The sequence below is a fragment of the Protomyctophum bolini genome (assembly GCF_963924005.1).
Source record: "Protomyctophum bolini genome assembly, chromosome: 19".
NCBI classification, from domain to species: domain Eukaryota; kingdom Metazoa; phylum Chordata; class Actinopteri; order Myctophiformes; family Myctophidae; genus Protomyctophum; species Protomyctophum bolini.
The window spans coordinates 35,746,262-35,759,142 of record NC_137880.1 but is presented as its reverse complement, the minus strand read 5'-3'; the positions used below and the strand labels follow the sequence as shown (position 1 = coordinate 35,759,142).

General features: G+C 45.0%; 1 protein-coding gene across 2 annotated transcripts in view; it reads left to right on the top strand.

The window, feature by feature from the left end:
* Window positions 1-10,290, top strand: part of LOC308334451 (nesprin-2-like) — a 60,372-nt gene extending 50,082 nt beyond the window's left edge. For both annotated transcript variants that reach the window (XM_080791207.1, XM_080791206.1), the window contains 9 exons: window positions 400-549; window positions 1,345-1,553; window positions 3,581-3,716; window positions 4,240-4,416; window positions 6,791-6,940; window positions 7,567-7,737; window positions 8,930-9,088; window positions 9,227-9,399; window positions 10,126-10,290. In XM_080791207.1, the coding sequence (XP_080647333.1) occupies window positions 400-549; window positions 1,345-1,553; window positions 3,581-3,716; window positions 4,240-4,416; window positions 6,791-6,940; window positions 7,567-7,737; window positions 8,930-9,088; window positions 9,227-9,399; window positions 10,126-10,162 (1,362 nt within the window). In that variant the 3' untranslated portion in view covers window positions 10,163-10,290. The remainder of the gene's footprint in view (window positions 1-399; window positions 550-1,344; window positions 1,554-3,580; window positions 3,717-4,239; window positions 4,417-6,790; window positions 6,941-7,566; window positions 7,738-8,929; window positions 9,089-9,226; window positions 9,400-10,125) is intronic.
* The last annotated feature ends 2,591 nt before the right edge of the window (window positions 10,291-12,881 follow it).

The window sequence follows — 12,881 nt, the reverse complement described above, 5'->3', positions numbered from 1 at the left end:
AACACTAAGTGTTTGGAACATTTTTTGAAAAGTCTTTTCAAAAAATGTTCAAAAATAGCAGATCTCGCATAACTGCGCGAAGTGACCCACTGTGAGCTTGTATATCTGCTATTTTTTTAATACATATGCAATGCTAAAATCTAAAATGGCACAGATGCTTTCCCGGTTTTAATGGGTTAAGTATAAGCAGCAAGTAAAGTCCAATTCCTGTATTTTAAAATTGTACTTGTATTGTTGTCAAAATACTGTAGTACCAAATTTGCATTTACATTTTTGTCAATGTGTCAAACATTGTGTCAAACATAACGTTATATCATTCATACTGAACAGTGCAAACGTTTCCTCTTGGGATGACATGAGCATAATGTTATTTGGGGGGGGGTTCTGCATGGTGTGTAGGAGTGGAGCCAGTGGGAGAGGGACTGTGGTCAACTGGGCCAACTGCTGGATCAGTTGGAGACCCTGGTCAGTGGCAGAGAGCCTGAAGGAGACGACCATGACGACGTCTGTCCCCAAGAACAAACACAGGAGAGACTGGACACCTGCCAGGTTAGCCTGCTTTTTGTTTCCCCTAGAATCTAGATGACTGTAAACATCCATCCTAAACCTTCTTCATCGACACTGGGAGGAAAACGGCATCTGAACGTTTTTTATTTTTTTTTACCTGTGAGTGCAGTGACCACTTTTACATTTCATCTGATGATCGGTCGGTTTGTTTTGGCCCCAGCCTGCGCGTGCATACACACGCACACATTCACACACCGATGCCGGAGGAAACCATGCAAGGCACCAACCAGCACATCAGGAGCAATTAGGGGTTCAGACTCAGTGTCTTGCTCAAGGACACTTCGACACTATAACTCTGGGGGGGATGCCCAGGGTGGAGCTGGGAACCATCCGGTCACTCTACCTCTGAGCCACTGCCGCGCGGCCTGAGTGATATTCCTTCGTAACATTATAACTCTGATTCTCTGTGTCCCTTAGCGAGTGATTCTCTGTGTCCCTTAGCGAGTGATTCTCTGTGTCCCTTAGCGAGTGATTCTCTGTGTCCCTTAGTGAGTGATTCTCTGTGTCCCTTAGTGAGTGATTCTCTGTGTCCCTTAGCGAGTGATTCTCTGTGTCCCTTAGCGAGTGATTCTCTGTGTCCCTTAGCGAGTGATTCTCTGTGTCCCTTAGCGAGTGATTCTCTGTGTCCCTTAGCGAGTGATTCTCTGTGTCCCTTAACGAGTGATTCTCTGTGTCCCTTAGCGAGTGATTCTCTGTGTCCCTTAGCGAGTGATTCTCTGTGTCCCTTAGCGAGTGATTCTCTGTGTCCCTTAGCGAGTGATTCTCTGTGTCCCTCAGCGAGTCCTGAACCAGCTCCAGCAGAGCAGAGATGTGTTGGGTCTGCTCCTGGACCAGGGCGACGGGCTGCAGCGCGGCGGTGACGCAGCAGGCTGCAGTACCTCGGTCTCCCAGGCAGGAGGAGCTCTGGAGCTGCGGTGGCGCAGCCTCCACAGGAGGACGGAGAACGAGATCAGGAGCTGCCAAGACCTCCGGGAGAGCTGGTCCAGGTATAGGACCACTTCTCACACCTTTTACAGCAGTGGTTTTCAACCAGTGGTCCAGGGACCACCAGTGGTCCTTGAGGGGGTTCCCGGGGGTCCCCGGCTAAATGATAGTTTGGAAGCAAATGGACCCTTATGGGTCTGTAACTGAGAGTGTACAAATGGAACCAAACGGTGATGAATGCCATAGCCTAATGCATATGAAACTGGGGGTCCTGGAAAATTAAACGGGTTGAGAATCACTGCTATAGAGCCGTACATATCTTCTCTTATGGGGGTCCCTGCCGGATCTTTTCAAATGAGGGTCCGCGGGCTAATAAATGTCGATTTAGTGGTCCTTGACATGAAATAAACCACTGCTTTACAGCAGTGGTTTTCAACCAGTGGTCCTTAAAGGGGGGTTCCAGCAGGTGGTCCCCAGCTAAATCAAATGGAACCTATAATAGATCTTTAACTCTTGAGAGCGTAAAATGAAACGGCTCCATTTGGTTTCATTTAAAAAAAATAATAGCAGATCTACAAGCTCGTAGTGCGGCACTCGGTGCCGCGCTATGAGCTTGTAGATCTGCTATTTTTCAATAGCTAAAGTATAACATAATGCTTAACCCATTTAGACCTGAGTTAAAAACATTCACTTTGAAAGAATATATATTTAAAGATTTGCGCACATTTTTACCACTCGGTGGCGCGCTACAAGCTTGTAGGTCTGCTATCTTTGAGCTTGTAGATCTGCTATTTTTCAATAGCTAAATTATAACATAATGTTTAAAACACCAAAAGGGGTTCCCGCCCAAAATTGGTTAAAACACCAAAAGGGGTTCCTGCCCCAAAATGGGTTAAATGACCACGTGTAAATGAGGTGTAAACGATGACTTTACTGTCTAGCATCAGCAGTTTAGTAAGTTTTATCCCATCTGTACCAATATGCCAGTGAGTAAAACATCTCCTGGCTAAAATCACTTTTTTTTTTAATGATCTGTGGAAATAAATATGTTCCAGTTCATTCGGTGAAGCTCTGCAGAAGTATTATAATAACCCATTCTGACCGGGAACCCGTTTTGGTGTTAGCATCATGTTATGCTTTAGCTATTGAAAAATAGCAGATCTACAAGCTCATAGCGCGCCACTGAGTGGCGCGCTACGAGCTTGTAGGTCTGCTATTTTTGAAAAATCGACTGACATTTTTAGAATCTGATCTCAGGTCAGAATGGGTTAATCAGACCAGTGTGTGTCCAGTGGAAACCTCGTATGAATCTGATCTCAGGTCAGAATGGGATAAATAAATATGTTCCAGTTCTGCAGAAGTAATTGAAAGAGGAAGGGAATGCAACACAAGAGTTATGCGAGCGGAAGTCATTTCTGCAGACCCACATCATCATTATTAATTTTAAACCGTCTAAAAATCTATCTACAACATCATCATTTCAGTGCTGTTTGTTGGGTAGGAAATTAGTTTTTTCCTCAAATTAATGCCCTATATTTTCACGGGTGGAAATTACATTTTTACTCAATTAGTTACTTTGGTTGTTTCCCTTTTTAAGTCAAAGTATAAGTATAACATTCTGAATACGTTTTACCATGTCTGTGTCGCTTCTGACGAAAAAACTAAACTACCCCCAGAGTCCATTCATTGGAAAAATGAATGGACTCTGAAAATGACCAATACACAGCTTATTGTTAACAGCCTTGGACTCAGTCTCCGTCTGACAGCGAGAATCTGTACAAATGCATTGTATACCTGTTGTCTCTCTCTCTGTGTCCTGTTTCATTCTGTGACAGAGAATAAACAGTATTATCCCATTCTGAACGGGAACCCCTTTTGGTGTCGGCATCATGTCGTGCTTTAGCTATTGAAAAATAGCAGATCTACAAGCTCGTAGCGCGCCACCGAGTGTCAGAACGACTGACATCTTTTTAGAATCTGATCTCAGGTCAGAATGGGTTAATCAGACCAGTGTGTGTCCAGTGGAAACCTCGTATGAATCTGATCTCAGGTCAGAATGGGTTATATAATGCACCCATCTCTCTCACAGATACCAGAGAGACTCGGAGAGGCTGAATGGATGGCTGTCGGACGCCCACACCCGGCTGGAGACTCTGTCGCTAGAGGTTGACGGCACTACCGGCCGCAATCAGGAACATATCCCCAGCTGTGTCATTCAGCTCTTGGTAAGAAGCAGAGAAAGAGCAGAGTTGATGACTGTGGTCGGTCACACAGGGGGAGACTCTGTGCAGTGTGATGACGAATGATGGCGCTGAGATACAGTAACCCAACCAAAGTGCTTTCTTGGATAAGTAAAAGGCGGTAAGAAGAGATATATAATATGCTGTGTGTAATATGAAATGACACAATACTGGAACAGAGTTAAATGCACACCAGCAATGATACGAGCAAGCTGTTTGAAATTAATTACTGACGTGCTCTGCTCCATGTCAACAGATGATTGCCAATTTCTGTGTCTGAGGATTTTTTACAGACTGTGTTGTCTTGTTTCAACCTGATGCTCTTTCACAAAGTGTTTCACAACGGTGGAAATCCCTCAAGATGCTTCTGTGCGTACAGTACGTGCGTACGTACGTGCGCCCGTGTGTGCGTGCGCACGTGTGTGTGTGTGTGTGTGTGTGTGTGTGTGCGTGTGCGTGTCCTCCAATCATTTGTTTTTTCATCATGATGTCTGTTTTGTTCCTGCAGGATTTCTCTATGGAGGTGGAGGCCAGATCGGCCCAGAAGACATCCGTAGCCAGGGCAGGTACTCGTCTGAACAAAGCCAACGGTTCTGAGATAAGCAACCGCCGCCTGGCCCTGATGGAGCTCAGCTGGAGCGAGCTCCTATCGGGCCGGTCCAAAGCCCTGGACAGACAGCAGCAGGTATACCATGAAGCAAAAGATATATATTTGCTGCAAGTTTAATATTAATGGGACCATACAAAGCATCATCCTACTATAAATGCGCCACGTCTCTGCGTGCGTGCGTGCGTGCGTGCGTGCGTGCGTGCGTGCGTGCGTGCGTGCGTGCGTGCGTGCGTGCGTGCGTGCGTGTGTGTGTGTGTGCGTGTGTGTGTGTGTGTGTGTGTGTGTGTGTGTGTGTAATGCACGTAACTCGAGATCCGTTTCACCCATCACATTTGACACACGCGTTCCACACCCCCACGCTGATCAACCTCGTAAAAAACTAAACGCATTTCAGCAATCAGCAACAATCAGCACCAGTTTCCCTGGAAACTTTCGAGTGCACTCGATATGTGAATTTAATAACGTAAAAATTAAGTGAAAATAGTAAAATAAGAGATTTTAAATGCAGAAGAATGATTAAAAAATCTTAATAAACCCAGCAGCCAACAGATTTTTCTTTATTTTTTTTACTTTGATTTAAAAGAACTGTGTTATGTAATTATTTTACAGGCAGGGCGCCAGTGTAAAGATCTAAGAACTGGAGCGATGTGTTGCACTTTCTGCATACCGTCGTTTTTTTGAGCTGATGGAAACAAGCTGCTTTCTCTGTGGGTTCTAGGACAATAGAAAAGTGGTGCAATGCGTTGACGTAGCACAGCTACAGTCAGATCAATACCGTTGATGGAAAACCTAGCGAAGCTGCACGGTTCTTTGGCTCCGTGAATGAAAATTGTTATGTGAACGCTCGATTTTCAACCATAAATGGACAGAAGAGAGTCCTCTTTAGTCTTTAGTCGTGTTGAAAGTTGAAAGGAAACATACCAAACGTTGCTCCGGTTCACTTTGTTTCCCATTCATCACAAGTGATCCGAGCACATAATCTACAGCGTAGCAAATATGCATCGACGTTTGCCATGTTAGAAAAAGAGATTCCTTTTGATGTCTTGACTGTTAGCTGGCTGACTTAGAAGAGGCGTATTTAACCCATTCTGACCTGAGATCAGATTCATACGAGGTTTCCACTGGACACACACTGGGTCTGATTGACCCATTCTGACCTGAGATCAGATTCTAAAAATGTCAGTCGTTCTTCGATTTTTCTAAAATAGCAGACCTACAAGCTCGTAGCGCGCCACTCGGTGGCACGCTATGAGCTTGTAGATCTGCTATTTTTCAATAGCTAAAGCACGACATGATGCTAACACCAAAAGGGGTTCCCGTTCAGAATGGGTTAAAGGAGGCAATATTACCTCAGAAGATGCGGTTAGCAGTGTGACCAGGCACAACATTAAATGGTGCATTACAATGCAGCTACAATAGTGTTACGACGTGCTTGGAAATCATGATTAACTAGAAAAAGTGGCCCTGGTCAGGTTGTGGCCTCCTGGTGGCTCGATAATAGGCCAATGTGAAAAGGGTGCCATTTGTTCTTACACCATTGATGGCAATTGGATGATTTGAGGCATTTTGTGCTAAAAATGTGTTTTGCAAAAGGCACTATAACAGGGCAATGTGAAAATGGTGGGAACTGGGATATAGTCCTCAGCCTAGTAGGAAAGTCTGTGAAAGATTTCACGTAAATTGCACGCTGCTTTCATGATTTCATGATTTTTGTTCAAAACGGGCCAATCCTGCCAACTTTGAAATGTAATATATTTTTGGACAGAATCTGGAGGAGTAAAAAAAAAAGGTTTTTCAAAAGTCGGCCTCTTGGTGGCTCTATAACAGGCTGTTCTGTGACACAGTCACACGGACGGAGTGCAAAACATACTCTCTTCCCATGCCTTCGGCCTGGTGGAGACAATAAAACATACTCTCTCTCCCCATGCCTTCAGCCTGGTGGAGACAATAAAACATACTCTCTCCCCATGCCTTCAGCCTGGTGGAGACAAACATACTCTCTCCCCATGCCTTCGGCCTGGTGGAGACAATAAAACATACTCTCTCCCCATGCCTTCGGCCTGGTGGAGACAATAAAACATACTCTCTCCCCATGCCGTCGGCCTGGTGGAGACAATAAAACATACTCTCTCCCCATGCCTTCAGCCTGGTGGAGACAATAAAACATACTCTCTCCCCATGCCTTCAGCCTGGTGGAGACAATAAAACATACTCTCTCCCCCATGCCTTCGGCCTGGTGGAGACAATAAAACATACTCCCTCCCCATGCCTTCAGCCTGGTGGAGACAATAAAACATACTCTCTCCCCATGCCTTCGGCCTGGTGGAGACAATTACTGGAATTTATGTATTTCCCTGCAGCACTGATACATGTGACATAATGGTATCTTTTCAAATATACATTTTAGAACATATTTATACTGTATATCATGTATCTATCTGTACATCAGCTGCTGCTGGCGAGCTGGCCTCCCGTGGGGCTGTTGTCTGAGCTAGAGTCCTGGCTGAACAAGCTGAACGCCATGTTGAAACGGGAGAGAGAGACGCTCCTTGAAGCCAGAGATGCCGAGGGGTTGTTCCAGACCCTGCAGCGCTGCCAGGTGATCCTGTCTCCACCGCCCGTTGAACTGTTTGCTCCATCACTCCTCTGCTTTTATGGTCCAATAATGTACTTTCATTCAAAGGCTTTTCTTCCATGACTAGTTTCGTTTTTTTAATGGCCACATAACTTCTTAAAGTAATTTAAGGATGATGGTTGGATGATTGCATCTTTAAATGTTATCGCATTACAACTTAATCCTCCTCTTAGCACTGTGGCTAAATTCCTACACGATTCTCGTTTGGAACGTTGATACACTCAGTATTTTGCAGTTACCCGTCTATAAACTCATAGTTTTGTTAGCTGTTAACATTAAGAAACATGGTAGCATTGCATGGGCCGTTTTGCATCCCATGGCTGTATGCGCAATTTCGGGTCAGAACGATTCTCTACATAATTGTGGGTTGGTGTGAGCTTAGTCAAGGACACCATATATTTTAAGTACCATATTATGGTTGGCTAATTTAGCCTAGTTCCCATATTTGTCTCTGTTTTTTACCATGGGTCCAATGGGTTCATACAGATAGAAATACTGTGATATCTCACCCATGCTGCAGCCCAACGTGTTTTGAGCCAGGTTTAGTAATTATTTGTTAAAGCTGCAGATTGTGTCTTTTCTTTCTAAAGGAGATGAAGGCGGGCATGGCCAACGGGCAGCTTGTTCTGGAGTACCTGTGCCAGTGTGGACCTCAGATGGCGCTAGTAGACGGCATTAATACCGAACGCACACGTTATGCCGAGCGCCTGGGAGACCTCCACTTGTGCTGGCAGAACTTACAAGCTGAGCTGGACCGCCAGGTGGGCACGGACAGCTACTCACAAAATACAATTATAGTTACTACTCGACTACTACCCTTTTTTTGTCGGTAAACAAAAACAGTTTGTGTTTTTGAGTACCTTTGGAGTAGCTTTGGGATATTTCATTTTCTGCTAGAAATTATAATATTCATCCTCATCATCATCATATTCATACTAAATAAAAAAGAATCACACCCGTGTGAACTGAGTGGTGCAACCCCCCCCCCCCCCCCCACCTCTCTCTCTCTCTCTCTCTCTCTCTCTCTCTCTCTCTCTCATTAGCAGGCAACATTGCAACACTATCCCTCTCTCTGTTTCTGGCGCCCCCTACCCTATAGTCATATACTGGTGCTCATGACCACATACATACATACGGTACATACATGAGTACATAGGTGTACATGGACATTGCTGGTTGTAGGAGTGGTTGCACCACTCAATAATCTTAAGCCTGTTGCCACTGCACAGACCCAACTGAAATGATTTAAATGGACTGTCTCTCATAATTATAATACATTCTTATCTTGACTCATTTTTATTACGCACTTTAATAACATTTGCATGCATTCTATTAATGTATTTTGCAGATTCGCTATACACTGTCTCCTCCCCTGGCCTCTGTTTTATGATCTCATTCTCTTATCGATAACTGCATTGATGAGCCTGCACAATTAAATAATTGATGTGATGTGACAAAAAGATTGACTCTGATTCTAATGCACTTTATTATGTAGCACAATTTCTGAAACAGAGGTTTACAGTGTGCTGTACAGTGTACATCTGTGACCAGATTTGACTGAGAGACTGCCATCGCGCAAATTCCAGCATTTCACCAGAGGAGAAAAACTTTTTTTCAAAATGAGTTGATAGCACAGGCAGACTCATACTAGAGCATGTGTCAGAGCTGAAAATGTAAATATGAAATAAATGCCCAAACATGTAGCTATAGGTGTAATGTTAGAGACCACAGAACCTTTCAAGCCTGTTTTCTCAACTCGCTGTGTTTTCTGCAAGACATTACTCTATAAGCCTCCAAAACTGGTGGGTCAAACTGAACAACCAATATGTCAATTTGAAGCTATCCCTGCTTTCATAATGACATGAAAAACGAAAATTAAAAAAAAATCCAATGGCAGTCCCTCAGTCAAATGTGTTCCAAACTTTAATTCCATTGTGAACGTCTTGTCTTCAGACCCGCGAGGTGGAACAGACGCATCACACGGTCACCGACAGAGAGAGGAGGCTGACGCGCCTCCGTGGCTGGGTGACGCGGGAGACGGAGAGGCTGAACAAATGCTGCCGCCGTCCTGTCAGTCAAACTCTGGCTCACAAGGCCCTGCTGGAGTGGGAGGTGTGCAGCATATTGTTTTTGTGTGTGTGTGTGTGTGTGTGTGTGTGTGTGTGTGTGAGCGTGTGTGTGTTTGCGTGCGTGCGTGCGCCCTCCCACTGTTGAGCTATGCTAAGCTGCATTGTGTCTGATTTCTCCCAGGCTAATGAGCAGAGAGCCAGGGAGGTGGCCGCGGCACTGCAGGCGTTGCACGCCACCCGTGTGGGGGTCCAGGGGGAGGGGGGGGCGGGGAGGGGGAGCACCACCCTACTGACGCTGCCTTCACCAAGCAGACGGAGAGGGTCAGTCTGGCCTGCAACACTCTGCAGCAGGAGGTAACCCACTCTTTTAGGTCTTTAAGGAGATGCAGTATATATATTTAGGGCCTATTATTGCACCACTGTTGTTTATTTGGTGGTTTTACATAGACCGTAATGCTTAGCGGCTCTCCATGATAATGCTATATGTCTTCCAGATGAATAACACCTTTTTTTGGCAATAAACACACCTTTCTTGCAATGCAATCCTAATAAAGCTAAACTACTACATGGCTCAGAGACTACTGCTGCTAAGGATCATGATCTGTGTAAAAACACCCAATAGAGGGTATGCGCATTCATAAAGTGAGTGGCAAAGTGAGTAACATATTTTATTGCAATCAGATAGGACTTTTCTGTTTGTGGATGTATGGGCTGTCAGGGCAGGAAAGTAGTTTTTTGCCACTCAGTAGGCTTTCAAGGTGATTTGCAACTGGTCTTTAAGACAACATCTGATGTTTGTGCCGAGTCGTTCATTGTGTTTGTCTGTTCTCTGGAGATGTATCATGGTAGTTTATGCTACTGCCATAGGAAAAGGTAAGACCACTGTAGTACCCCAAAAGTCAACACACGGTAGAGACCCTACGGAACATTGGACAATTGAGATTTGAGAGTAGCAGGCTTAGCTGTTAACACCTAGTATCAACAGGAAGAGTGATGTACAGAAAACCATGTGTATTTATAAATAAGAAGTAGAGATGCGGTTTGGAGACATCATGCCGTTTTTGTCCTGGCGTTTTACAGATGGAGGTTTTGCGACCGGCTCTCCAGCGCACCCTAGAGGCATGGAGTGGTTTTGACCAGGAGCTGAGCGAGGTCCTCCGCCACACCACCAGGGTGCGCTGCACTCTGCAGCATCGATGCACTAGTCTGTTCTCCCACGAGCAGGCCGTGGCATACGTAGAGCAACTTCAGGTGAGTACCATAATTATCATCCTTTCTCACTCTGTATGCTATAAGCTCCGTTCACATTGAAGAAGCTGCTTTAAAAAGCAGAAGCAGAAATCTAAAAGACGCAGCTTTTTTTTGAGAAAGTGGGCGTGTACAAGGTACCTGTCACTCAAGCTGCCTGGACTGGCTGTCTGGCTTTGAGACGAGAGACAGGCAGTTTGAGCAGATGCGCATTTGAAAGTCTAAAATGTAAAATAGCGACTGTAGAGGAGACATACTTATATATTTAGTTACATCATAACCTATGTATGGATGAATAAATAATATAATCTTGGTAAACTTGTTTGTAAATAACCGAACGGACCGGATCTCAATCCTCCCCGTCTTCAGCGCTCATGTCTCCCCCCCACTCCGCTCTCCTCTCCCCCAGCTGGCCACGAGCGAAACCCTCCGGGCATTTTTTTAAATGGCGGCTCTGTATGTAATGTTAATGTTGATTTAGAAAGAGCATACCGTAGAAATACAATTGTATATATCCAGCACGTCGTAAAAGCAATTAAAACAGCTTATGTTTACGTGCGATTTCCGGACATTCAGTCCCAAGTCTCCCGTGGAAGGGAGCCCCCATCTCGGCGCTGTCTGTCTGTCACTGACCTCGGCTGGCTATATGTGGCAGTAGCCTAGAGTCAGACCGCTCCTCCACCACCCCCACGGACCCTCACCGTTTACACTGACTACAGCATCAGCACATTTAAAGTTTGCTTTTAATTAGCAGATGATGTGAAACATTGTGCCAACTAGTAGTAGGCTATGCATACTTTAATTACTTAATTAATAATCAATATCACGGTGATATTATCACCGGAACGGAGTCCAGTGCAACGGACATGTGCACATGCATATCATACAACTGATATAAACTTTATATCAGTTGTATGATATGCATGTGCATAGAGAGATCAATAATTAATAGCCTTTATAATAAAGGCTATTAATTATTGATCTCTCTCGCGCACACACACACACGCGGTGCATACGACGCGCTGGGGACTCTGGACTTTAGTTCTTTGTCTATAGACTATATATATATATATATGCTCATTTATAAACCGTGTGTGTGTTTAGTCCACGGTCAGAGACAGCTACGGGGTTCAGTTGTTCACCTCGGTGGGAACCGGGAGGGGGTAATTACTGCAGGGGCACTGAGAGAGAACTGGCTCGCAAGTGAGTCCCGTGTCGGCTCCTCCACCGTCCACGGTGCTCAATATCTCACACACACACACACACACACACACACACACACACGTGTTCTATCTATCTATAAATATAGGCTATCTACTATCTTTCAACTTTTGGTATGAGGTTCATCGATAGGCCTACATGAACGCAATAGACCAATTTAAATGATTCCCTCAAATAAATCTTATATGCGATTGGTTTATCGATTCAGAACGCAGCAAACCAATCACAAAACATGGGCAACATATTGCATAAATAGAGGGGGTACATACAACTGATATAAGGTATGATCAAGGCCCCACTCCTGTAGTAGTACATTACTAGCGCCACTGTACCACGGTGACGGTGATAGTGCCTCGGGTGACCTGCGGCCAGACCCCGTCGTCGAGGAGAAACCTCGAGCGAAAGTGGACCGACTTCTGGACCCTGTGGCCCGGCCCGCGGAGGACCCCCTAAATTGAGACTGGGTGTCGAGGAGCGTACACCAGTGGTCAACTCCCTGTGCTCAGGGCGAGGTCCCGCGACAAGGGCAATTAATTTTAGTGCGAGGAAACGTCCAGCAAAACACACGAGGACCGGCACAGAAACGCGCTGACAGCGGGCTGCTGTTTTTGGGAAAACTCCGACACAATATTGTTTAGTTGTTTGTCTATCTATCTATATCTGCTAATTTATCAACCGTGTGTGTGTGCGTGCACTGTTTAGTCCACAAACAGTCCACAAGCGACGGATAGCGTTCTGGAGAGTTCAGTTCAGTAGTTCATCCATAGCTTCGATGAGAACCGGAGGGGGGGGTGAATGCACGATGACTTGTCCCCAGAAACGTGACACTCGCGACGGCACACGGAACACAACCTGTTTTCACCGCTTCGACAACTTGTTTCTCATATAAACTTTAATTTCTATCACAAAATATGCTATGGTCTTGCCAAATATCCATTCATATTTCATATACAGCCCATATTCAAAAAGTTTATTTTTTAATGCGGACAATTGGGTCGGACAGCTTTCCAGAGGGTTTTCGGTTTTGTAAAATGAGCTCAACTCCGCCTCCTCAAACCACGCTGTGCTCTGATTGGCTACACGCAGATTTTTAAAGCTCCAGCTTTTAAAAGCTGCTTTAAAGTTCAGGTCCGGTGAGGAAAAAAAAACGCAAAAACAAAAAAAAGCTATTGTTCCAGCTTTTAAACGCAGAAGCTGTTCTGCATAGAGATAACATGGGACGAAGAAGCAGAAGCTAGCTTCTGCTTCTTCAATGTGAACGGAGCTTAAGAGTCAGAGGTACATACACAGTGTGTGGGATTGTCACGGAATGGCTTTCCGGTATCTGTCGCCACCAAATTAGAAGCAGACAATGAATTGTCTAGACT